This window comes from Phascolarctos cinereus, unplaced genomic scaffold (assembly GCF_003287225.1).
Source record: "Phascolarctos cinereus isolate Bilbo 61053 unplaced genomic scaffold, phaCin_HiC Scaffold_1;HRSCAF=81, whole genome shotgun sequence".
NCBI lineage: Eukaryota > Metazoa > Chordata > Mammalia > Diprotodontia > Phascolarctidae > Phascolarctos > Phascolarctos cinereus.
In genome coordinates, this window is record NW_027555514.1 from 262,407,527 (window position 1) to 262,435,417 (window position 27,891).

The following is a 27,891-nucleotide window of genomic DNA, read 5'->3' on the forward strand; positions in this document are numbered from 1 at the left end:
CTAGAAGCTAAAGAGGGGCTCACTTTTTGAATAAACATGAAACCGTAACTGTGGTGGGCTGGCTGCTCTCTCAAATTTTCCCTACCACATCACAAAAATCACTTCTCTCCAGCAGTAGTGCTGCTTCTGTCAATGATCACAACTGGATGTTGTTTTAACTAAGACTACTTTGGGGAAGACGAGTCATTTTGCTATGCCAATGAAACAATTCCAACTTAAAGGAATTTTTTTTGATTCTTCTTAGTAATGTATAATTTCATTTATTTAAAGTACGGTTAAGCAGCAGTCAGAACACCTGGCCCTTCCTCATATTTGTTGCATAAAAAGGACTGGGCCACAAAACTCTTTTTAAAAAGCTGCAACATCTAAATTAGTGAAGTCTTTGCAAAACTGAGTTTCATCAGAACTCTAAAAAACGTATGGCTGCCTGGTCACTCACTCCTTTGAGGCCACTAAAATCAGTTCACAATCTGGTGCATGCATTTGGCAAATAAAGCATGTCAATCTGCAAATGGCCCCATCAGCTAGATAAAATGCAGAGAAACTGCAGGCTAGTGTGCATGTAACATTATACTGCTCACTCCACCTGTTCTTGTCAAGTACCGTATGAGAAAACTAGGGCCCGAGGCAAAATGGGCCTGCAACAAAGTTTTAGATGGAAGCAGGTATAAAGCTGAAAAATTCCAGAAAATAGAGAACATGAGATTATTGATCTACAGCCAAAAGGACCTCAGAGGCAATATAGTCCAACCCACTCATTTTACAAATCAGAAAACTGAGGCCTACGGATCTTAAGTGACCAACTCAAGGTTACTCAGGCCCATCAAGAAGGAATTTTATTTTGGAGGGAGGGGTCCAATAAGAGAGATAAATTTACTTATAAACTTCCAATTACTCTAACCTAATTGAGATTCAAATTTTTAAGTCCACTAGATAATGTCTAATGTTACTTACACACTACGCCCAATCATTCCATCATAACTTTTCTTCTGAAGGGCTCAACTCACTTGAATAAACAATACTTGTTCCCATAGCATGTTACAGTTAAAACTTTTCACGAGCTTTTGATCCTAACAGAAATTGTGAGATAGGCAACATTATGTTAATAATAGTCAAAATCAAACAATGACATCATCTTATTTTAATACATACCCACAAGGAGAAAAATTATATTGCTAGCAGGTCTGCAATACTAAAATTCCTCCCCTAAACTATACTGGTTTAATATAAGCACCAAGTCATCTTTTTCAAAGAACAGACAAAACAGAATGGCATTTTTTATGACAAAGGAAAGCTGAGGGACATTTAATATTTTCAAATTCTACAGTTCCAATGGGTTACCATCCAAGTTTATGCAAAAAGTGTAAATATTTACTGTAAAATTAAATAAGAGTATCCAAGGTCCATTAAAACTACAAGGACTTAAACCCGTAAACATCAATTTATAATTAAAGGTCTACACTAATGTGGAAATATGTTTAATATGTATACATGTATAGCCTTTATCAGATTGCATGCCGACTTGGGGGGGGGGGATTTGGAACTCAAAATCTTATTAAAGTCAATACTGACAACTAAAAATAAATAAGAAACAAGCAATTGGAGAAATATCAGTTGCTCATGGGTAGGCCACGGCAATATAATAAAAAGGACAAATCTCCCTCTCTCCCCCAATAAAAAAGTCTACAGCTTCATTTTATCTACACTTTAAAGCATGAAATCTTTCCCTCAGATGCCTTCATATCACTCACAGTACAGCTTTAGAAACCACAACTTGGGCAGACGTAATTTATGTATAATCTTAAACCAATTAGTTGCATTTTTCAGAATTGTCTTCCATCTGTAGTAAAGCGCCGTAGTAAGAGTAAATGAGAATTCTAGAGGATGAGGTACGCCGTTCTCTCACCTGTCATTTCCCCCTCATTTGGTTTCCAATCTAACTGAAATCAAACGTAAGATGTTCATTTAGGTCCATGCTATGTGACAGCTTTACAGGTGAGACCACAGTACAAAAACCTCTCCGGGTTTCTGGCAACTAAATGGCCCTGGACTAGACCCAAGACAAATTTATATTACAATAAATTTTGTGCCCTTGATAAGTGTCAAAACTGTGACCTTAACATTTTGGTTTTAAATAACTGAATTAGCACCTGATACATTCTCAGTGTTGATTAAATATAAAACAGCATTACCTATGTGTGCCTGTGTATAAAATCAGGGGACAAATACATTAAGGCCCTCATTAAGTACTTGCTATTAGCTAATATTTAGTTATCCCTAATTGGCTTTTATTTTGTAATTTGTTCCCAGTTCCTATAAATCAAAAGGCCTATTACTGATCAGATTACAAGCATTCATTCACCAGGTCCAATCAAAGGAAACACTCCTGATTTAGTCACATTACTGATGAGTAAAGCAGTCTCTGAGATCATACCTTTCACATACCTCACTCCTACAAGTGAAATAAGCTGAGAAGGGAGCGAAATAATTTTGCCTTGGATCACATTTGGAGCCAGCTCAAATGGCATCAAGATGGTGATATTCAGAGCTAAAAGGTCAATTTTTATTTTATGAGGTCAACGGGGGAAATTGCAAATTTATATGATAAAACGTAATATTAAAAAGATCTTTTTTTAAAAATCTAAAGAGGGCACTGGTTTTGGGAGTCCTAAATATGAACAAACCTTCATATTCTGTCTCAGACCAAGCGTCTTACTAGCTGACTGTGGGCAAGTCCTTTCCCCTCTCTGGGTCTTGATTCTGTAAAGGAAGGGAGCTGGACTCTATAGTCTCTACTGCCCTTCTGACTCCACACCTATACATGACTAGATGAACTCTGAGCTCAGTAAAGCCCTTACTATGCACCAGGCACTGTACTAGGCGCTGAGGATACAAAGAAAAGCAACAAGGTCCTAAAAAAAGTGGTCAGGAGTGACAGTAATGGAAACAAATGGCAATCATTGAAAACGGCAGAAACTTTGGACGGAAAGAAATGTCTTATTTTAATACATCCATCAAGAAGAAAAACTGCATTTCTAATAGAATTGGTGTACTAAAACCCCATGTGCTAAATTTTAAAAGTTTTAATACTATTCTATTTCCACCAAAAGACCGCTCTACAGCCAAGTAGCAAGGGGATCCTGGGCTTCCTCCATCACCTCACCTGGCACCTAGCACACGGTAAGCGCTTAATAAATGCTTGCTGACTCATCCCAGAGTTCAAGTAATTGTGAGAGCAAAGGATCGCAGAGATAGAGCTGGAAGGGACTTCAGAGGCCAAGGAGTTCAACCCCCCCATTTTACAAAGGAGGAAACTAAGGCAGAGAGAACGGAAGCGTCCCAGCCAGGCAGCTAAGATGTGTCTGAGGTTTCCCAGGACAAGTTCTGTGCCCTAACCATCGGACCACCTAGCCAGTGGAGGGACAGCATCAGTGGGTGGTGGAGTTTCAGCTTCAGCTCTTTCCACTGCCCCTCCCTGATCTTTGGCGATATCTTTCCACTATTTTCTATTTCTGCGCGCACAGCTTTCCTTGTCTATGTCTGCGCCTTGCCTCCCCCGTTAGAGTGCAAGCTCCTGGAAGGCAGGGGCCGTCTCTGGCCTCCTTGTGCTGCACCCCTGAGCTTTGCCAGTGCCTTGCATCCAGCAAGGGTTTCCACCATTAAGGCAGGCCGTTAGACCCCAGCCCCGACCTCTCCCACCCTCGCGCTGGGGATGTGATTCCATCAATGCAGGACAATCGGCGCGCATAAAGCGCCTACTGGGTGCCAGGCCCGGCTGGGCGCGGGGAGAGGCCCAAGCCCAGGCTCTTCCCGAGATTTCGTGTCTACAGAAACGGCCGCGGCGGGCTGCTTGGCGGGAACCATCAAATCGAGCGGACGAGGGACTCGCGTGTCTGTCCACGAAGTACCGGGGAGGAAGTGGGGGGTGGGAGGGGAGGAGCTGGACCCCTCCCATTCGTCGGGGCGTTAAACACCCCGGCGGCAGAGTGCGGGCGCCTGGAGGGAGCTGGGTTCGAATTCGCCCTCGGACCTTTGCTAGTCCCCGCCTCGGGCCTCAGTTTCCCCGCCCGCGCCACGAGGGCGCCGGGGCCGGGCCGATCTCGGCGGGTGAGCGGGAGGCCCCGCGCGGACGCCCCACCCGCGCCCATTCATTCGCCGCCACGGCCGCCGCCAGCAGCGTGCTCCCTCCCGCCCGCCAGCCCGGGGCCCGCCGGGGGCGCGCAGGCGAGGCGGCGGGGGCACGCGGACGCGGGCGCGCGCGTGCAGGCCCGATGCGGCCCCCCTCGAGGAGCCCGAGCCGGGGCCCGACCCCACCGCTCGGCCCGCCGCACCCCGCCGGAAGTCTCCGGCGCCTCCCGCGCGCTGCCCCGACGGGCTCTGGCCAAACCCCTCCCGGCTCCGGCCAGGCCCCGGGCTCGGGCTGCCGCCGCCGGCCCCGCGGGGCTGAGGGGAGGAGCCGCGGCGGAGACGGAGATCCTGCAGGGGGGCGGAGGGGGACGGCCGCGGCAGTTACCTTAATAATCCTGCGGGGCAGCCCGGCCATCTTGTCTGATCCGGAATTCAGCCTCGGGGTCTCGTCTCCGGCTCCGCTCGCCTCACGCACGAGTGGAAGTCCCGGGCTTCACTTCCGGGCGACGCCACTGCGACGCCGTCACCGCCGCTGCCGCCGGGCCCCACGGGAAATGTAGTCCCGGCCGGCCCGAGCTGTAGGCGAAGGCCCCTTCCCTTAGCCCCCGCCCCTCCCTCCGCCTCCCGGCCAAGAGAAGGAGGCGGAAATGACGCAAGCCTGGCGGGACGGGAAGGAGAGGGGGGGCCCGTCGTCTCCCTCCTCTCCTCTCCCCCGTCTTTCCAGACCCCGCCCTGGTGACAGCGAGGTGGGTCCGACCTTTGGGAACTGGCTGCCCCCAACCCTGTTCCGTGGGATGGCTGGAGGGGAGGACGGCCGTAGCAGCCGTCCACTCATTCAGGTATCCCTCCCTCCCTCCATTCATCTTTCCTTGCATCCATTCATTCATCTTTTCATCCATCCAGTTATCCATCATTCCTTCCATCCATCCATCTCTATTCGTCCATCTTTCCCTCTATACCTCCATCGATCTATCCATCAATCCATCCATCCATTCATCCTTCCCTCCCTCCATTCATCTATCTATCCATCCATTCATTCGTCTATTCATTCATCCTTCCATCCATCCAGTTATCTATCATTCCCTCCCTCCCTCCATGTCTATTCATCCATCTTTCCCACGATCCCTACAGCAGTCTATCCATCTCCTCATCCATCCATCCATTCATCCTTACCTCCATCATCCATCCATCCAGTCGTTCATTCATTTATTCATCCATCCTTCCATCTGTCCATTTATCCATCATTTCTTCCTCTATTCATTCATGCATCCCTTCTTCCCTCTACTCATCTATTCATTCATCCTTCCCCTGACCCTCCATCAATCTATCCATCCATTCATCTCTCCCTCCATCCATCCATTAGCCCATATTTCCCATTCATCTTTCCCTCCATTCATCCATCATCCAATCATCTCTCCATCTATTCATCCATCCTTCCATCCATGCATTTATCCATCATTCTTTCTCTCCCTCCCTCCATCTGTCCTTTCCTCTCTCCTTCCATTGGTTCATCTGTTCATCCCTTCCACCATCCATCCATCCATTCACCCATCCCTCTTCCCTCTATCCCTCCCTTCCTCCCTTCATTCACCCATCCATCCATCCCTCCATTCATTCATTCATTTATAAAGTCATGTGGGTTCACAGGCCACCTAGTTCAACCCTCTCATTTTATAGATGAGGAAACTAAGGCCCAGAGAAGAGAAAGCCAAGATCACAGATCTAGAGCTAGAAGTGACCCTGGGGGTCATAGGGTCCAGTTTCCTCATTTTGCAGATGAGGAGATAAGCTTAGAGAGGCGGAAGTGACTGATCCAGGTTACACAGGTAGTTAGGGTTGGAGGACCAGCATCTGGTTAACATATATTGAGAGAATTGGAAGGGACCTTAGAGGTCACTTAATCCAACCCCCTCATTTGATAGATGGGGAAACCGAGGTTCCATAGAAGTTAAGTAACGTAGGATCATGGGTTTAGATCTGAAAGGGACATTAAATATCATCTAGTCTGACTCCATTTGTCCAGATGAGGCAGGAAAGGTGACTTGCTTTAGGCCATATTGATGATAAATGGTGGAGGCAGGATTAGAACTTGGGTCCTCTAACTCCATGTTCAGCACTCTTTCCAGTGTCCACCTGTCATCTGAACTTGAACCCAGGACCTCCAATCGCAAATCCAGGGATCATTCCATTATACAATGATCATCTAGTCCAACCCCAATCCACATGGTGAATTCTGTCTGCAATATCTCTCACAAGTGCTCATTTAGCTAAATGAATCCAATCAATTGATAAGCATTTATTAAGCACTTACTGTGTGCCAGGTACTATGCTAAACACTGGAATCCAAAAGTCAAGCAAAAAAAACCATTAACCCCTGCTCAGTAGCACTGACCACATGGAGAGAAAAAAAAAGAATGCCTTACCTTGACTTATATTCTGTAGAGGAAGCAATACGTGTACAGATAAGTAAATACTAAATACATAGATGGTAAATGTAAGGTAATTTGGGGTGAGGGAGGCACAGCAGCAGAGAAAAGAATAACAGCAGCTAACATTTATATAACTGTATAGATAGATATATAGATAGATGTAGATATATATATATATATAGATAGATAGATAGATATATAGATAGATGTAGATATATATATATATATATAGATAGATAGATATATAGATAGATGTAGATATATATATATATACGCACACACACATAGATATTGCCAAGCATGGTCCTAAGCACTTTAAAATTATCTTACTTGATCCTCACAACAACCCTGGGAGGTAGGTGCCATTATGATCCCCATTTTGTAGATGAGGAAACTGAGGCCAACAGAGATTAAGTGATTTGCCAGATAGCTAAGAAAGGTCTGAGGCAGGATCTGAGCTCAGATCTTCCTGACTCCAGGCCCAGGGCTCTATCCACTTTGCCACCTGGCTACATCTTACTGTGTATGCCAGGCACCATGTGTTAGTACTGGAGTAACAGAAAACAAAATGAAAAGCTCCCTTGATTCAAGTTTATGTTCTACTGGGGACCCATCATAAAAAAGACCCCGCAATGATGAGTAATAATTACTGTTCCCAAGATAACCAGTTCTAGTTTTGAACCCCTCTTTAGGGAAATGTTTCGTTAAGCCAGAAAATAGACAAGAACTAAGATTTCACAGGAATAGAGGGTATCTTACAGACCATCTATTATAGGAGTTCATAACCTGGGCATCAGTGAACTTGTTTTAAAATATATTTTTGATAACGATATTTCAATATAATTGGTTTCCTTTCTCTTATATATTTTATTTTCTGCATCTGAAAACATTATTCAGAGCAAGGGTCCAAAAGCTTTACAGACACTGCCTAAGGGGTCTGCATCTCAAAGATAGAACCCATGGTCTGTCTCTATCCCAACCCTCTCACATCTTAAGGAGATGGAAATGGGATCAGATAGGTTAAGATACAAGAAGGTTATGGTCTAGTAGAGGAGATAAAATGATTTCTTAGTATTACTGTGGCTAACTATATTCATGACTTATTTCCCCCAGTGATTTTCAAGCTTTTGCAGGGTAGGGCCTATGGATAACTGTATCTTTATATTCTACTGATTCTTAGAAGCTGAATGACCCAGAAAGTCACCTACCTTCAATTTCCTCATCTATAAAAATAGGAGTGCCAGTGAGTGTTGAGAATTGAGAAATTCATATGTAAAGCATTTTGCACGTTATCTCCAGTTTATCTTGGATAGATCCAGTTTGTATACAGTTGTTTACATGTTGACTTCTCCATTAGACTGGGAGCTCCTTGAGGGCAGGGACTGTCTTTTGCCTTTCTTTGAATCCCCAGTGCTCAGCACAGTGCCTGGCACACTTAATAAAGGCTTGTTGACTCGATTTTGCAAACCTTAAAACTATGTAAATCGCCACCATCATCACTGTCATTGACTTATATGAAGTAGGTGTTTCTCTACTCAATTAGAAAGCCGAGATACGCTTCTCTATTGTGGTCATTCAAAAGAAAGCCTGACAGGAGAATTTTGTAGTTTGTCCCAGGACATATTCCATAGCTGGCCTAGAATGGTGATTTTTTTTTTGAGGCAGTCAGAGTTAAGTGACTTGTCTAGGGTTGCCCAGCTAGTCTGAAGCTAGATTTGAACTCGGGTCCTCCTGACTCCAGGACTAGTGCTCTATCCATTATGCTACCTTGCTGACCCTAGAAACTGGCGTGATTTTATTAGTGGAAATAACATTAAAGAAAAGGTATTGAGGCAGCTAGGTGGTGCAGTGGATAGAGCTCTGGCCTTGGAATCAGGAGGACCTAAGTTCAAATCCGGCCTCAGATACATGATGCTCACTAGCTGTGTGACCCTGGGCAAGTCACTTAACCCTGATTGCTCATCAAAAAAAAAAAAAGTATTACCATCTGTTTGGCCATCACACCCCAAAAACTAGTGGATTTTTACATCTGACTTGCAGCTGCAACCTTCCAAATGTTTTGTCTTACCCTCCCCCCTTAGAATATGAACCCCTTGAAAACAGAGAATGTCTTTCTTTTTTTCTATCATCAGTTCTCTGCACATTCCTTTGCATACTTAATAAATGTTGCATTCGTTCATTCATGAATTGCCTAGGGTACTAAGAGGTAAAATGACTTTTTGGGGGCCAGTACATATCAGAGGCAGATCTTGAACTCAGGTCCTCCTGGCTTTGAGGCTAGCTCTATATACACTACATTATGCTGCTTCTCTGGAAAAGGAATGCTATAATTAAATTAGAGAGGATTCTAAAGTTTTACATGGATAACCTGCCTAAATCAGTAAAGGGAAGGAGATTTCAGAGCTAACTGTAATCATTAAAAGGGGAATTACCAAAAGAGAGCTGGTCACTCAAAGAGGATTATGGGGCTGGCTACCTGAAAAGATTAGTGGAGAGATGCTTCCCTAACAGCAAGGAATTACTACTCTTCAGAGAGTAGCTCGGTGGAGCAGTGTTACTTCATCTTCCCAAAGTTATCCAACGAGATCAGTGAAAAGCTTCCTATAGCAACACCCCGGCAGGAAGGTTTCGTTTAGAAACCACATTGTGGATAGGCTGCTGGACTTTGGGATTAGGAAGGCCTGATGTTTGAATCCTGCCTCAGACTGTTACTAGCTGTGAGACCCTAGGCTGGTCACTGAACCCTTCTCAGTCACTTTGCAGATGTGGAGATGTTTCTATACAGATATTTCCATATCTGTCAAATGGGGGCAAGAATGGCATCTACCTTACTTGGTTGTTGTGAGCATCAAATAAGATAATAGATGTACTTTGCAAAATGCTTTGCAACCCCTAAAGTGATATATGAAGGTTGGCTATTGTGGATAACACTTTTAAGGTTGGAGAGAATGTGCACAGAATTGGCCATTCTACAGTGGGAAGAAACAGATTTTCTGGTTTAATACTAACAGTACCAAGTGTAATATGCAGCCTGGTACAGTGGGAAGAACACTAGCTCTGGAGTCAAAGGAGCTGAGTTCAAAACTCACATCTTATGCTTCCTAGCTGTCTGTACCTTGTTTGACCTACAGAGTTGTTTTGCACGTTGTCTCCCCTGTTAGACTGAACTTCTGGAGAACAGGGACTCTCTTTTAACTTTCTTTGTATTCTGGGCACTTAGCACAGTGCCTGGCTTATGCTATACAGTAGGTGCTTAATAAATGCTTGTTGACTGATTGACCCTAGCCTGTAAGTATATTACAGAATCTCCAAACCAGAATAGACCTCAGAGATTATATAACCCAACACTACTGAGAATCCTCTCACGAATTTTGTTGTTCAGTCATGTCCAACTCTTCATGACCCCCCTTTGGGGTTTTCTTGGCAAAGAGAGTAGAATGATTTGCCATTTCTTTCTCCAGTTCGTTTTACAGATGAGGAAACTGGGGCAAACAGGGTGAAGTGACTTGCCCAGGGTCACACAGCTAGGAAGTGTCTGAGGCCAGATTTGAACTCAGGAAGATGAGTCTTCCTAACTCCAGACTGGGCACTCTATCCGCTCAGCCATCTATCTGCCTCTTACACCCAACAAAAATAGTCATCCATCTTGAACTTAAAAGCCATTCAGTCCAACCCCTCACCCCCATTTTTCAGATGAGGAAACTGAGCCCCAGAGAAGTTATGTGACTTATCCATGGTCACACAGCTAATATTCGAAAAACTTTCCTGGATCTAAACCCAGCATGCTGTGCACTATACCATAATGCCAAGAGCAGAGTCCTCTTGTATAAAATGGGGATGCTCATGTGCCCTACATATTTCAGGGAGTTGTTGGTAGGAAGGTACTTTAGAAACCTTAAAATACTATAGAAATTTGAACTCTTGGGGCAGCTAGTTGGCACAGTGGATAGCACACCGGCCCTGGAGTCAGGAGGACCTGAGTTCAAATCTTACCTCAGACACATGATACTAGCTGTGTGGGCAAGCCACTCAACCCTAATTGCCTTGCCCCCCCCAAAAAAAAAAGTTGAACTCTTGTTCTTAAATATAGAAGGCAGACAGAAGTGCTGCATGTTTGGTTTTTAGATCCCTTACTGCTGTTTCTTCCAGTAAAGTTCAATGAATCTGTGCTGGTAAATTACAATGGATAGAGAGAGAGATAGAGATAGATATGTGTGTATGTATATATGTGTATGTGTATAAATAGACATATATATATATCTATACATATACAAATAATAATACATGTGTGTAAATATATAATATATTGTATATTTAGCATTTGAATATACATATGTGTATAGATATATAGACATAAATGTAAATTTTTCTGTCTCTGTCTTTCTGTCTCTCTCTCTCTCTCTCTCTCTCTCTCTCTCTCTCACACACACACACACACACACACACACACACACACACACACACACATACATACAGTGTCCCAAAAGTCTTAATTTAGTTTTAAGTTATTAATGCTTAAAGCTGATCTAAGAATTGTGGGGTAGCCTTCATATACACTCACCCATGTATATATGTAATTGTACACCTATATCTACAGAGAGAGGAGAGATGGAGCAGAGAACTGAGAGGTTAAAGGACATGCTTACAGTCATACAACCCATGTTAGAGGAGGGACTGACCCTGGGTCTTCCCAGCACTAAGGTTAGTTTTCCATCTGTCACTCTGTACTGAGTCTCCCCTGTATCTTTTAAGCACAGTCACTGAAAAACAATTTGCAATGATGATTGATGTAAATCCTGCTAAACAGGATATGTTCTGTTTACCAGAATACCAGAGTTGGCACGAAGCTGAGTCCCAACTTAGAAATGTGCCTGAGTGTCCTACTCACCCAAAACATTGAATGGAAAGTTTCCATCCCAAGGTAAGTGACATCCATAGTACCTTAGATACTCTAGAACTTGGAATTTTTTTCTTTTTTGGCTAGGCAATGGGGTTAAATGACTTGGCCAGGGTCACACAGTAAGTTTCAAATATCCGAGACCAGATTTGAACTCAGGTCCTCCTGAGTCCTTGGCAGGTGCTCTATCCACTGAACCACCTAACTGCCCCTAGAACTTAGATTATGTATAAAGGTATCACCTCCAGTGGTATGTATCATTCTTTCCTCAACCTCAGTGGAAAGAAATCAATGGCATGAATCGATAATAACAATACAAGCTATAGGGGCACCAGATTGTAGAGTCACAGACTCTGTGAAGCGACCGGGAACTCAGAGGCCTTCCAGTCCCATTTGCCAGAGAATCTCCTCTACAGTGGATGCCAAAAGTGCTCATCCCATCTCTGTTTGATGATCAACAAATGTGGCACAGTGGAGAGAGCCCTGAGTCTGGAGTCAAGAGGAGCTGGGTTCAAATTCCACCTCTGCCACTTATTACCTGAATGTTTTTTTTCATCGTGACCCTGTTTAAGATTTTCTTGGTGGTGATACTGGATGTGGTTTGTCATGTCCTTCTCCCGCTCATTTTACAGATCAGGAAACTGAGGCAAACAGGGGGAAGCGACTTGCCCAGGGTGACATAGGGAGTAAGTGTCTGAGGCTGGATTTGAACTCAGGAAGATGAGTAAAACAGCACATATGGCCTCTGAGGCTCCTTTTAGGTCTCAATCCTTGCTCAGGCCAATAACTTCCATTGAGAGGGATCTCATTCCATTTGGGGGTAGCTCAGTTGTTAGAAGCTTTTCCCAATATGTCAAGCCTAATACAGCCTTTCTCCAGGGTTCCATTGCTTTAAGCAAAACAGCTCCTTCTTTTCCCCATTCATGACAAATAGATGAAGACACCCATCATGTCCCCACCAAGTCTTCTCTTGACCAGTCAGAACATTCCCAGTCCCTTTAAATAATCCTCACATGCCATGTTCTTGAGGGTCATCCCGGCCACCCTCCCTCTGGACACTTGTCAGCTTATCATTGTCCTTCTCACAATATGGTTCCTGGGCCAAATGTGAACATTTGTTTTGATTGACTCCACATGTTTGTAATGGGTTTTGTTTTTCCTTCATTCTCATTTGGGGAGATGGCAAGAAGAAGGATTCTTATTGATTTAAAAAAAAATGATAGATTAAGAAGCTGAAGAAAAGAAAAATATGGCCCCTGGACCTGAACACAAGACTCCCAATGTGCTCTGGATTAAACAAAACAATCCTAGGTGAAGGAGAGCGGACCTAGGTGCCAGATTCCATGCAGCAGCATTTCCCAAGATTCACTGATGTGTTTGGTACCTTTAACATTGCCATGAGCAAGTCAGTTTACCTTATTGGTCCTCAGTTTCCACATCTGTAGCATGAAGGAGTTAGACTGGATAGCCTTTAAGGTTCTTTCCAGCTCTGCAGTTATGCTCCCACGATCTCTTTTGAGATAGAAACAATATCTGCTAGGGTTTTCCCTTTCCCCCACAACATGGGTTAGCCTAGTTTTTCCCTAAAAGATGACAAAGCCCCAGAGTCTTGATTGGCTTAGGGCGCCATGGCTCAAGCTGCTCATGTCCTCATGGGCTCTGGCCATGTTGATGTGGCTTCTTGATCACCTAAGAGCATTAAGCGATCCACTCAGGTGGGGTCAGGGCCCTTCAGACTCAGCTCATTGAAGCCATCTACCAGGCTATCACACATAGCACCACCATCATCTATCAACTGGTGCCACCCAAACTAAACATCTTACTCTGAGCGAAAGCATTCTTCATTACAACTGTCAGAGGTAGTAGCACTGGCCAATATTCTGAATAATATTTTTAGAAACATCCAAGGCCCCCATATATCCACAATCATAGTGTAACCTGCCTGCTGTTACTAAAGCAACAGGAACCTGTGAGTATGACTTGTCCTGGCTCCTGGTGCCTGAAGCACTGAGTGATTAAGATTTTCCCAGAGCCACTTAGCCAATGTGTGTCAGAGACAGGAGTTGAACCTAGCCCTTCCTATTGAAGCCAGTTACCTATCCACTGTGGAAAGCTCCAATGAGATCATATACAGAAACTGCTTTGTAAAGTCATTTATCATTACTGTACTTCACTTAGTTGTATCACTTTTCTCTGGGAGTCACTTTGGTGCATATGTGCCCACATTTTTCCCCTTCTTCCCTTGCCAATAGTAAGACCTCTGTATCTAGGGCCATCTCCAGTCATCCTGATTGATATCTGGCCCCTGGACTCAGAAGGCTCCAGAGGAGAGAATGAGACTGGTGACTTTGCACAGCCCTCCCTCCCTCGCATCAGAGTCAATTGCATGTCATGGCATCACTTCCCTGATGTCATGGTCCTCTTGGAGAACAAAGGACAAACAACACTTGTGAGAATGTGGCTTCCTCCTCCTCTCCACGTCCTGGCTTCCTTCAAGTTCCAGCTTAGATTGTACCATCTATGGGAAGCCTTTCTCCACCCTGCCTAACTAGTCTCTTCTCTCTGATTGATTCTCTCCAGTTTATCCTGTGTCTGTCTTGTTCCTGCACGCTCATTTGCATGTTGTCTTCCCCATCAGACCATGAGCTTCTTGAGAGCAGGGAGTGGATTGTTTTTGCCTTTCTTTATATCCAGCATTGTGCCTGGCACATAGTAGGTGCTTGATAAATACTTATTGACTGAGATGGTGATGATTCAAGACATCTGGCCATGTGGCTAACTATAACAGGAAATCTGGGAAGGGGATTCTTTCCCTTCTGTCAGGTTCTTACGTCTAGGCTCAAAGTGGGAAGAGGGGGCCTATTGTTTACATTTCACTTCCTGAGGTCCATCCTGTCCATTTATCCCCCCTCCCTCCCTCCCTTGTGATTAGGGACATAGTCTACCCACTCAGATCTGTCCTTCCCTTCCCTCCCACTTCACATGTTCCACCTCAGCTCCTTATCTGGACATTCCCATCTTCACTGTCTGCACCCACATAAGTCAGTGTTTCTCAATTCACACCAGTTTCTCACACTGAAGAATTGTCCTTCAGTTAGTCATCATGTGTCCTCCCAGTATGGGGTTCTCTCACAAGTAAAAAAAACAGCATGCAATCTTGGGCAGCCTGGGCTTTCACTCCTTGCAAAATACTCTGTGACAGGAGTTATTCTGTGCTTTTTGGTCAGTCCAAAAATAGGAAGAAGAGGGACCACTTTTAACTTTGTACCTTAACCATACCTTTGTTGCTTTCCTGTCCTCATTCAGCAGCCAGGCTTTGTCACCTCCTTGTGTTCAAGTGCTCTATTAATATTTTGATGGGTCTGGGATCTCAGACATGCAAATCACAACCCACCCCTCCCATGTGACTCTCATTTTTGTCTTTCCATAAGTCTTCCAAAGGGGTCCACTAAACATGCTGGGGACCTTCCTGTAGACCAGAGGTTCTTAACATGAGGTCCATCACTCCCAAGGGGGTCTATGTTTAGTTTTCAGGGGGTCCCTGATCTTAAACAGGGAAAAAATTTACATTTTTATTTTAATAATTATTTTGTTTTGTAATCCCATGTATTTTATTTTATACATTTAAAAAGTGTTCTGAGAAAAACCAATAAACTTCACCAGACTGCCAAAGGGATTTAATATACAAAAAAAAAATTAAGAACCCATGCTTTAGATTTCTTGATGTTGCATGGACACCACATGGGCTGTCCATCAGTTTGTTTTCCCTTCCTCTCACCACATCACTAGTCCACCATCTTTTCTAGTTGTACACCTCTCTGACGCTATCCTTTATGCCTCTTTTCATACTCAGTTCTTCACTGGCACCTTTTGGTGACCTTCAATTTGAATTCTTTGGAAACTATGGCTTTCTGTGACTTGTAGTCATACAGCATCTCCAGAGGATTATTGTTGTTAAAAATCTGGATCTTTTATCCAAGAAGAAGCTGTGACCATTAAAGGCACTGTGAAATTTCCCCAAAACAATTCAGCCTGTTCTTCCTTCTTGTTCAATCCCAGGCCCAGCTCATTTTCACAATGTCTGCCCAAGAAGAGCTTCTACGGGCCATCCATCCAACTGCATTGAATGATAGCTTGGACGATTCATCAGCTTGGATTTTCCTGCATGGATAGTGAGAAAATTAAAATTGTTTCTGTAGCGGCCTAGGTTATAGTTCATTGTCTCTGAGCTTAGTGCAGAAATTCAGCTGGTCTGTAATGAGTTAAATGTAGACACGCAGTTTTCCTGTTTATCACTGTTCTAGTCTTTTTTTTTTTAACTAGGCAATTGGGGTTAAGTGACTTGCCCAGGGTCACACAGCTAGTAAGTGTCAAGTGTTTGGTCTGAGGCTGGATTTGAACTCAGGTCCTCCTGATTTCAGGGCTGGTGCTCTATGCACTGCGCCACCTAGCTACCCCACTGTTCTATTCTTGCCTCAAGGAATTCTGTTATCCTTGGGGGATGAGGGTAGACAACAGAGTGTCTGGTCTAGTGTCTTTACACCACCAAGCTATTCTTTGAGGATGTCTGGTTTGCCGTCCAAAGAAATCTGATCTCGCAGGTTGGCTTAAACAATGAACATTCCTTAGTTACAGGAGGGAAGGAGGGAGTTGTTGCTAGCCCTTCATTCCCAGCTTCCAGCCAGTCATATTGTTCCCAAGACCTCAGCTATATCCAGTTATGTTGCTCTCAAACTCATGACGTCACCTGTTCTGTTCTAACCTTACAAAAATGAGTAGTCTTTATCCTGGGGTCTTTGGCTACATTGAGGAAAGCCATTGACCCATTCTGTTGGCAGGTAGCATCCCTGTTAATAAAATGTTAACTTGCTCGGACAAAGCATGCTTCAGTTTACCTTTGTTGAATTTTACTTGCAGCAATAGTTAGGTCTAACTTTTTGGAGGGATGCTGGATCTGATGTAGGAGCCCCCGCAATGTTCCGGGGCTTGACAGAATCAACACAATGCCACCAGAAACAGGAACACTTGAATGATCTCACCGTTGATGGGGAACCCCTCTTCCATTGGAACTACATTAAGGACAGTATCTGCTCACCTTGTCCATGGTCACACCGACACCTTTGAACATCTACCTCCCTATTTCGTGCTTATTTGATATTAATAATCATATGCTCATTAAACAAAATTATTTGTTGTTACAACTTTCAAGGAATTTCGAATGCTTTTTTTTTTTAGGCAATTGGGGTTAAGTGACTTGCCCAGGGTCACACAGCTAGTAAGTGTTTTGGTCTGAGGTCAGATTTGAACTCAGGTCCCCCTGACTTCAGGGCCAGTGCTCTATCCACTGTGCCACCTAGCTGCCCCAATTTTGTATGTTTTTGTCATATTCATGAGAGAAAGGAAATAGAAATATAGTTGCTAGTTATTACAATTCTCCTGACTGCCTTTTGGGGAGAACAATAAGAATAGAGTTGTTTGGCTGTTTTTTTTTTAAGCTGTTAGTATCCTCGCTTCTCTCAGAATACCTTGAGCAATGATCCCTTAGTGCCTTAAGATTGTGCCACCTTCGCCCAGCTCAAACCTCCTCTTTTTAAGATCGGTCCAGTCCAGCTCTTCTTCCTGTGTCTGTTTTTCGCAATGTCATTTACACTGCGTCTGGAAACCCATCTGGAACTGTTATGTCAGAGGCCAACTGTAATGATTCCACAGTCAATGGGGAAAAGAATTTGTTATTAAAATCTTCACTAATCTTTTCCATTTCTGTCTGTCCTCTTCCTTTTAGTCTCATTCCAAAATGCTTGTGAGATGACTTTGCTTACTTAGGTCTCTTGCCAAGCTTTCTGTAAATTGCTTTCCCCTTATTTGCTTCTTACTGTTTTGTGAGATGATAATGCCCATACTCTTCCACCAATTTCCTCCATAAGATTTTACAAACCTCTCTACATCCTAAATCAGAATGCTGCTCTGAGATGTTTTGCAAAGAGACTCAGGGTTTTCTGGCTAAGGCAGCTTCTGGGCTTCTGGGCTTCCCACTGTGAAGATGGATTTATATCACTTAGACTTCCTTAAGAAATGAAAGGAATCTGTGTCAATGTGAGTTCCTTTATCCATTTCCCATTTTTTATCATCAACTGCTTATTTAAATATTTCAAATTTAACTTATCCTTCTAGTTTATTTAGGGTTTTGATCTTCATTGTTGCTCTGATTGTATCCAGAATGATTATTCAGAAGTGATTCCTCGATTAGTAACCAATTGATTCTTTTCTGTCAAAATATAAACAATTTAATTTTTGGTGAGGTTATTTTGTACTTGACATAGTCATAAACTCTTGATTCATTCCTTAAAGGGAGTATTAATAATTGATAACTGATTATCAAAGTATTAATAATTGATAGGTTTATATCTTTTATACAGTGTATAGACTTTTGACTGATCTCATTTTTTGTGACACGTTTTCCAACATTTGTTGTGATCCTAAGGACCTAGGTCCACATCTGCAGTGAGTATTAATAATTGATAGGTTTATATCTTTTATACAGTGTATAGACTTTTGACTGATCTCATTTTTTGCTGACACGTTTTCCAACATTTGTTGTGATCCTAAGGACCTAGGTCCACATCTGCAGTGAGTATTAATAATTGATAGGTTTATATCTTTTATACAGTGTATAGACTTTTGACTGATCTCATTTTTTGCTGACACGTTTTCCAACATTTGTTGTGATCCTAAGGACCTAGGTCCACATCTGCAGTGAATTCACCAAGTATCAAAAGACATCAATTTAATTTAGGTTCAGTTCTTAGTTGTTGTTGTTCAGTTGCTTTTCAGTTGTGACCAATTCTCTGTGACCCTACTAGGAGTTTTCTTGGTGAAGACACTGGAGTGGTTTGCCATTTCCTTCTCCAGCTCATTTGACAGGTGAGGAAACTGAGGCAAACAGGGTTAAGTGACTCGCCCAGGGTCACAAAATTAGTAAGTGGATGAGGCTGGACTTGAAGATAAGACCTCCCAACTCCAGGGCCAGTGCTCTATCCTCTGCACCACCCAGCTGCCCCAAGTTCTTAGTAGAATTTCTCCATAAAATTAAAGCTTATATGCCAACTAAGTAATAATAATAATCGGTAGCATGTATATGGTGCCTTAAGGTTTCGCGAAGCATTTTGTAAATATTACCTCCTTTGATCCTCACCACCACATTGGGAAGTAGATGCTATTATTAGCCCCATTTTACACGACACCGAACTGAAAGGATGAAAGGACAAAGAAGAAATAACACATATCCCTGGTTACCTTTGGATTTACATCATAAAGTTGGTTTGCTTTTAGGAACAACTCCAGGTCTTTCCCAAATCTAGGGCAGCCCTCTGCTTTGCCAGGCTGCTTCTGTTAGATACTTTTCTTGGCACCCCTGTTAGCTCAGCCACCACCCTATTTCAGGCCCTCATCGCCTCCTGCCTGCTATTGCCTTGGCCTCCCAATCCCTGCCCTCCCTGATCCATCAGCGCCCTCATGAATAGCTCTGAAGCAGAAACGTGGACGTGTGGCTGCCCTACTCAGGAAGCTGCCTGTCATCTCTAAGCACAAACTTAGAGGCCTTCTCAGTCGGCCTCCCACCCATCCTTCCAGGCTCATTTCATGTTTGTGCACCCTATACATTCCCGCCCAACTGACTTTTCAGCTCTTCTCTGGGCGGTGCATGCCACCGCCTGTTGCTACACTCCTGGACCGGCCATCTCCCGTGTCTGGCATGTGTGGCCTCTTCATCTCTGCCGCCTGAAATTCCTCACTCTATTTAAAACTCAGCTTGAACATCACCTCGCACCAAGACTTTCCTGGTGCCCTCCCCTAGAATTTACTGTCTGGGGTCACTTATTATGGTAGTCACCTTCATTTCCCACCAGCCGGTCCTTGGCTTTGACTCCCCCATCAACATGCCCATCACCATGTGGTAACAACCCCAAGTCACAGTCATCCTTCATCAGTACCCTCAGTTGTTTCTGCCCCAGGGAGTGGAGGGCAGGAGCAGGGGAGCGGTCCTCTATAAACACCCCAGAAACCCAGCCAACCCTTCATTTCCCCCAGCTTCGCTCCTTCCATTAAACCCCATTATCAGTATATCCATGTATAAGATACCTTCCCCCGCCCCTCCACTTTTCAGCTTCCTTTTTGTGTATTGCTTTCCCCTCTTAGATTGTAAGCTCCTTGAGGCCTGGGACTGTCTTTCTTTTTCTTATTTATGTCCCCACATAGTAAATGCTTTATAAATGTTAATTGTAGTAGTAGGAGCTGTAGTAGTGGTGGTAGTAGTAGTAGTAATAGTTGCAGTAGTCATAGTAGTAGTAGTAACAGTATAATAGTAATAATAGTAGGAGGAGTAGGAGTAATAGTTGTAGTAGTAATAGTAATAGTAGTAATAATGATAGCATAATAAGAGGAAGAAGAGTAATAGTAGTAAGTAGTAGTAGTAGTAATAGTAGTGGTAATAATAGTAATAATAGGAGTAGGAGTAATAGTTGTAGTAGTATAATAATAGGAGGAGGAGGAGGAGTATTATTATTAGTTAGTAGTAGTAGTAGTGGTAATAATAGTAGTAGTAATAGTAGTAGTAGTAGTAATAGTATAATAATACTAGGAATAGGAGTAATATAGTAGTAATAGTATGATAGGAGGAGAAAGAGGAGGAGTAATAGTAGTAGTAGTAGTAGTAGTAGTATTCCTGGGGCTTAGCAGGCTTAATAACTTAGTAAGTGTTTATTGTATTGTTTTGTACTTAAACGTCACTCCGCCTCAGTTTCCTCCCGTCTGAAATGGGGGTGATACTCTGACCTAGCTCCTAAGGTGGTCCCAAGAATCAAATGAGATTACCTATGTCAAATGCCATCTAAATGCTGGCTATTGTTATCCTCTCCCCAAACCTGGAAGGGAGGTGCTATTAGTATCTTTTATTTCACAGATGAGGGACCGAGGCTGACAGAGGTTAAGTGACTAGAAAGCAGTTTCTGGGAGATGGCACTAGCAGTTGGGGGAAATCAGAGAAACTGTGGCTGGGGCACCATCTGAGCTGTCTTAAAGGGAGCTGGAAATTCCAAGAGGTTGAGGTGATGGAGGCAGAGCGTTCCCAAGGAAGATTCTTCAGGACCCAGGTAAAGACTCACCCGCTCTGTGAAATCAAGACTGCAGCCCATTTGTTTCCTGCTTCTGTGCTATAGCACCCTGGAACGTGGTGGGATGAGTGTCACCAACATGGTGCCAGGAGATCGGAGTTCGGGTTTTAGATGCAATGCTTCCTAGCTGTGTGGCAGTAGGCAAGTTACTGAGCCTCAAGATTCTTCATTTGGTGTTCTCCATCCCCCGAAAAAGAACTGATGGTGTCTGAATACAGATTGAGGCATACTGCTTTTACTTTATTTTTCTTGAGGGGTTTTTTTTTTGGTCCATGTTTTCTTTCAACACATGACTATTATGGAAATGTTTTTCATGACTACACGTGTATAACCTATATCAGATTGCTTGCCTTCCCAGTGAGGAGGGATGGGGTAGGCAGAGAGGAAGGGAGAGAATTTGAAACTCCAAGTTTTAAAAAAGAATATTAAAAATTGTTTTTACATGCACCTGGGGGAAAATGTAATACTAAATAAATTTTTTTAAAAAATAAACAAATTTCTTCATTTGAAAAATTGGCAATAATGACAATTCTGAGTGAAGTGTAGTGGGAAGAATGCTTGATATGAATTCAAAAGATCTATGTTTGATTCCCAGATCTTGTTATTCACAACCAGTAAGTCAATAAACATGTACCAAGCACTTACTACATGCCGTACTCTGTGCTAAGCACCATATACATTTCCCCTCTTTGGGCCTCAGTTTCCTTATTTCTAAAAAGGAAAAGGTTGGACTACCTGATCTTTAAGGGTCTTCTCATTTTTTAATCTTATGATCCTCTGACTTACTTCCTATGGTTATCGTGAGGAATGTGCTTTGTACATCGTGAGGTGCTAGAAAAACGTGAGTCTTTATTTTATGTTTTTCCTATTTCATATAACCTCTTTAGGACACCATCTTCAAAGAGCTGCAAAATTATCATTGTGGGTACTCCCTTTGCCAGTGCAAGTTGTGACCCATGACCCACTGTCAGCGACCTGTGAAATGATTTTAGAGAGTTGCTGTGGTTGAAAAATTCATCCCTAGCCAATCAGCTGATAAGCTGTTCTGCCCTGGCTCATGAACCAGCAGACAGAGTTAGCTCCCAGACTGACATGTAAAAGCCTTTTCAGCTGTCAGAGCATGAGGGCTGGATCTCTAAGAACCCAGGGTCATCTCCATACCATGATGAGGCCTCAGAGTAGGCCTTCTGTGCCAGTGAAAGAAATTCCTACCCGAGTCCTTGTTGTATGGATTCTAAAGCTGTTTTTTTGATGAGAGGACAAGCTGGAATCTGGAAATGTGAGAACTGCCCTGACCATTTCCAACACTTAATACAGCATCTGATTTGTTATTATGAATAAAGGGGGTTGTAAGATTAAAACAGCAACAGCAACATAACTTTTGTTGTTGTTCAGTCATTTCAGGCATGTCCCACACTTTGTGACTCCATTTGGGGCTTTCTTGGCAAACATACTGGAGTGGTTCGCCATTTCTTTCTCCAGCATAATTTTAGTTGTTTCTAATTCATAGGGGATCGTAAAATATCTGAGATTACAAGGTGGCATTTGGGAAATTATCATTGTAAGCCCATTGCCCAGAGTTAGAACTTGGAATTTATTTGGAATTTATGGCATTTTTTCATCCAGATCTGTGATTTAATAGGTTTGCAGGGGTGGGGAACCGGTGGCCTTGAGGCCTCATGTGGCCTTTTAGGTCCTCGGGTGTGGCCTTTCGACTGAGTTTTACAGAACAAATCCTTTTATGAAGGGCATTTGTTCTGTGAAGTTTGGATTCAATCAAAGGGCCTCATTTGAGGATCTAGAAGGCCACGTGTTCCCCACCCCTGGTTTAGGGAATTCCCTGTGTGAAAATTCCCTCCACTAATGCAGATTTGACAACTCATGTCTCTGCAATTCAGACCCTTAGACAGATGTTTGGGACATTGAGAAGATAAGCGACTTCCTCGGAGTACTACAAATATTGTGGGCCTTAAACGAAGATCATCCTACCTCTTTTTATTATGCTGCATGGCCTCTCATATTGAAGATAAAATGTGTACATGAAACATAACAAAATAGTGAAAGGTTCTTAGAACAATGCAACCTGGTTCTATCCTGGCCCTTAGAACCATTTCACAACCCCCCTCATATTACTGCTACTAACCTGACTCCCAGATACAGCAGCATCTCTACTTACAACAGTACCTAGCTTCTAGGTGGCACAGTGGATAAAGTATTGGCCTTGGAGAAGGAGAGACCTGATTTTATAATCCTGTCTCAGATACTCACTAGCTGTGTGGCCCTGAACATGTCACTTAAATGCTCTCAGCTGCAGTTTCCCCATCTGTAAAAAGGGCATAATAATAGCACCCCCTCAGGGAATGTTGTAAGTATTAAATGAAATGATAGCCATAAAGTGCCTTGTAAACCTTAAAGTGCAATATAAATGCTGGCTTCTATTATTGTATTTCAAACTAAATGGGAATGCAGAGGTAAATGGGTCATGGGGAAGCAGAGGGTCCAAAAAAAAAAAAAAGGCCGGGTGGACAGGTGATCCACAGTATACACTTCTGTCATCATCCCCTGCCTTCTGCCCCACTTGGGTCCAGTTCTTCCAGCCAAGCCTTTTGTGAAATGCCATGCATTCCTCATTGGTATGTTTGGATAAATATGCATTGGAAGTTAAGCACACAGGCCTACTTCAGAACCCAGAGACAGAAATAGGAATGTTACAGAATGAGATGGATCAGATTGTCTTCTGTCTGGTGCAGAACAAAATATTATTGGAGAAAGATTGAGTGGAAGGATGGCTCTGCTTTTGTGCCTTTCTGAGTGAAAGATACTCAGGTTCTGATATGATATGGCACTTTTCTTCTAGGCCTTTTGGACTTTTAAAGTACGCTCTAGGGTGCCTTAACTATTTGGCAGAGAGTATTGTAATAATAACCTCGGGTTTGTATAGTGACTTATAGTTTAAAAAGCTCTTTCATGCACCTTATCTAATAATAAACATATAATTTTTTTTGGAAGAGCTCAAAAAGGATTTTATTTTAATTTTTTTTCTCATGAATTTATTTATTTTTAGTTTTCAACATTCACATCCACAAGATTCTGAGTTCCACATTTTCTCCCCATCTCGTCCTTCCCCCAACGCCAAGACAATGTGCATTCTGAATACCCTTTCCCCTAACTGCCTCCCTTCTCTTTCCCCACCCTTCTCTTATCTCCTTCCTCTTCTATTTTCCTTAGGACAGGATAGATTTCAACATCTATTTATTAAGCACATATTACATGCCAGATCTCGTTTGATCTTCACCTATCTTGTGAAACAGGTAGGGCTTATATCATTATCCTCTTTGTAACCATGGAGAAGGTGACCATCAGAGAGGGTCAAAGGATCATAGACTTTAGAGGCCATAGAGACTAATTCCCTCATTTGACAGATGAGGGCACTGAGGCCCAGATAGGTGAAAAGACTGGCCCAAGGTCCCACAGCCAGTAAGTAGTGATGCTGGGACTGGAACATCGGGCTTCTAACTTAAAAGTCTTGTGTTTATGCTTTTTTTTTAAAATTAAAATTTTAAAAGATCTTAACTATTCAAAGAGTATTTCAATACAGGTAGCAGATACAAAAAGAGGATACTCTGTGAAACTCTGATTTTAAAAAGACATATATGTATATGTGTGTGTATATATATATATATACATATATAGTAAATTCTACCCCTTATTTTCTAAACTGTCCTGCTTGTCTGTGCTTCCTTCCAACCTTCCTTCTGCTATTTCCTATACATTTTTAAAAAACCAAACGTACAACTTTGCAGTAGACCTCTTTTTTTTTTATTTCACAATCCCTAACACTCTAACAACACACAACCTCCCTTCTCCAATTAAAAATAGTTAGATAAAAAGAGGGGAAAACATAGCCTTGTAACAAATAAGCAGAGTCCAACCGCACCATGGCCATGTTATTGCATTTAAACTAATCTGGCATTTAAAGACCTGGACTCCATTGTGAATCTGCTGTTCTGCCTGGTTTCAACACCACACACCCCCAGGGTCCAGTTCCCATCTCTCACCTTTCCACCCCATCCCACCTCCTTCCCATGACTCCTTCTGCATGCCATCTGTCCCCCCATTCAGTTGTAAACTCCATGAAGACTGTTTATTCATTGTTACCCCCAGTGCTAAACACAGCACCCAACACATAGTAGGCCCTTAATAAATATTTATTGGATTGGAATGGATTCACCCTCCTGACCTGTCTTAATTTTAATGCCTTACCTCTATTAATTCTTTTCTCTTTATTCTCTATATGTCTTGTTTGTCTATGGTTGTTTGCCTATTGTAGCTCCCATTAGACTGTAAGCTCCTCGGAGGCAGGGGTTATCTTTTGCCTCTTTTGATATCCCCAGAGCTTAGCACAGTGCCTGGCACATAGTAGGCGCTTAATCAATGTTTGATTAATCATAGGTCCCCTGAAAGGATGGTCGGTCATTGCATTGATCAAGGAGTTCTTAAGGCATTCAAAATTATTTCTCTTTGCTATCTTTATATAAATTGTTCTCCTGGTTCTGCTCTCTTTACTCTGCATCAGTTCATACTATCCAAGATTCTCTAAAATGGTTTCTTTTGCCACGTCTTGGGGCAGCTAGGTGGCGCAGTGGATTCAGGAGGACCTGAGTTCAAATCCAGCCTCAGACACATAACACTTACTAGCTGTGTGACCCTGGGCAAGTCACTTAACCCCATTGCCTAGCCAAAAAAAAAAGAAGAAGAAGAAAAAAGTCTTTTGCCATTTCTTACAGTATAATACTGGCAGCTAGATGGTACAGTGGATGAGTCTGGGTCCTGGAGTCACGAAGACCTGATTTCAAATCCGGCTTTAGATACTTACTAGCTGTGTTGACCCTGGGCAAATCACTTAACCCTGTTTGCCTTAGTTTTCTCACGTCTAAAATGAGCTGAAGCAGGAAATGGCAAACTGCTCTAGTATCTCGGCTAAGAAAATCCCAAATAGGGTCACGGGGTCACATGCGCCTAAAACACCAACAACGGTGCAATAATATTCCATTATGTTCACGTGCTACAATTTGTCGAGCCACTCTTGGTCCAAGAGGCCAGCTCCAATACCCGCCAGCTTCAGATCCCTGCTCTTTTTTTTTTCTTTTCTATCCCCCTTCTGAGTCAGAATGTCTGTTCTGCTGGTGACTTTCCTCCCAGATGTTATGTTCCCTCGTAACCCACACCCCAATCCTTTTCCCTGCTCGTTATTAAAGGAGGTAATATGTGGAAAACACTTTGCAGATAGTAAAGCACTACGTAAATATTAGCCATTACCTATTAAGGGAAGGTATAATGATGGAGTGGGTGGGGGAGGATATATTTGGAAATGAATATGACATGGAAATAAAAAGCATTAAAAATAACAAAATCCTCCGTTAATACTTCATCAAGATGGAGAAACCATAGACTCCTGGCCCGAGGACTGGGGGGAGCTCAGAAGCCATCTGGTCTACCCCTCATTTTACAGATGAGGAAACTAAGGTCTGGGGAGTAGAAGAGACATCCTCAAAATGACCTTGAGTTTGTAAAGGTTAGGCCAGTGAAAGATAAGTTCTGGAAGGTCCTACCAAGCCTACAGGGCTTCAAGCATAGGTCTGGTGATGAACTTTGAGCTTATTGCCAAGGGCCAGCCTAAATTCAGAGAGCTTATCACCAGGTTGGCCCCCATCATCTCCAACTTCGTCTGTGTTTTGAGTTTTTTTTACATAGTTGTTTACATGTTATTTCCCATTAGACTGAGTTCTTTAGAACAGCAACTATTCTTTGCCTTTATTTGTGTTCCCAGTACTTAGAACCATGCCTGGCACATAGTGTTGTGGTAATGATGGGGGTGATGGTGGTGATGATGGTGGTGGTGGTGGTGGTGGTGGTGGTGGTGTCATTTCATTTACGTTCAACTCTTCAAGATCCTGTTTGGGATTGTCTTGGAGTGATTTGCCATTTCCTTCTCCGGCTCATTTTATAGATGAAGAAACTGAGGCAAACAGGGATAAGTGACTTGCCCAAGGTCACACACCTAGTAAGTGTGAACTCAGGTCTTCCTGACTCCATGACCATCATTCTTGGCATGTTGTGGGTGATTAATAAATGTTTGTTGGGACAGCTAGGTGGTGCAGTAGATAGAACACTGGCCCTAGAGTCAGGAGGACCTGAGTTCAAACCTGGTCTCAAACTAGACACTTGACACTTACTAGCTGTGTGACCCTAGGCAAGTCATTTAATCCCAATAGCCTCGCCAAAAACATAAATAAAAAAATAAACGAATGAATAAATAAATAAATAAATAAATGTTTGTTGCCTGACTGACAGAAGTTTTGACTCTAGCTACTCTAAAAAACCATCAATCCCATCCTGGAGGGGGTCAGTAAATGCATCTTAAGTGTTTCCTCTGTGTCAAGCACTGTGTTAAACATCAGGGTTACAAAGACACTTCAAAGAGCTGAGATTCTAACAGGGAATGACACCTCATACAGGGACCTGAAGGTGGAAAGGAGAATGGAAAACTGCATCAGTGTCAGGACAACCCACACTGATGAGTTCATTGATTCTTGAAATATGCTGAAGCCAAGGAATCCAATACCAACGATAAACTAATCCAGAATTTGCCTTTACTTGGGTCTGGTGGAGATAGATAGAAAAGGAGAAATGAAAAGGAAAGAATGCGCAGTTTAAATATAGGCTGCTGTGTTTGTGCACGGCTTGGGCTCATCACTCTCAATGGGCCGGATACCACAGCTATAAATAGCAGCTGATTTTATCAGTTGAGTAATCCCCAGTGTGAGCCCCCTCCATCAGCTACCTTGAAATGCATTTGGATTGTTTGGCTCCCGTTTGAGCTGACTCTCACTTCCCTGATTTCTCATACATTTTTTAAAAATTTCACATCTCCCATAGAAATATTAAGTGAGTAGACAAATTCCCTACACCCACACCTAACCTAGTCAGCCTCACTGTGCAGGATTTGTCACCACCACTAAGGGGGCTTGTAGGCCCCCAGAGACATTTAATAAGGCTTAGAAGGAAAAGTACAGTGTTTGTAAGCTCGAGGCACTCAGTATATTTTAATGGAAGAGAATCCTTCAAAGACTTAGCTGAGAAGCTTCCCTTCCTGGAACTGTTAGCAATTTGCATCACTGTGGTTGGCTGCCATCCACTGTCTCCATCCAGTTTCTTTTGATGTAATTACAACTGTGGTTAAGTGCATATTTCTGCTAATAAGGTGCAT

The 27,891-nt window shown here is 42.9% G+C and overlaps 1 protein-coding gene and 1 long non-coding RNA gene across 3 annotated transcripts in view; one reads left to right on the top strand and one right to left on the bottom strand.

The window, feature by feature from the left end:
• The window catches only part of UBE2N (ubiquitin conjugating enzyme E2 N), a 42,450-nt gene extending 37,818 nt beyond the window's left edge, over window positions 1-4,632 (bottom strand). The window contains exon 1 of the mRNA XM_021006431.2: window positions 4,514-4,632. Within this exon, the coding sequence (XP_020862090.1) occupies window positions 4,514-4,543 (30 nt within the window). The 5' untranslated portion in view covers window positions 4,544-4,632. The remainder of the gene's footprint in view (window positions 1-4,513) is intronic.
• A 164-nt stretch (window positions 4,633-4,796) lies between these two features.
• LOC110221752 (uncharacterized) lies at window positions 4,797-16,662 on the top strand. Of its 2 annotated transcripts, XR_013482901.1 has the most exons (4): window positions 4,797-4,967; window positions 11,155-11,258; window positions 11,384-11,478; window positions 15,514-16,662. It is a non-coding gene; the product is annotated as an uncharacterized LOC110221752 (long non-coding RNA). The 2 variants fall into 2 exon arrangements; XR_002328227.2 differs by lacking the exon at window positions 11,155-11,258.
• Window positions 16,663-27,891: the final 11,229 nt, after the last annotated feature.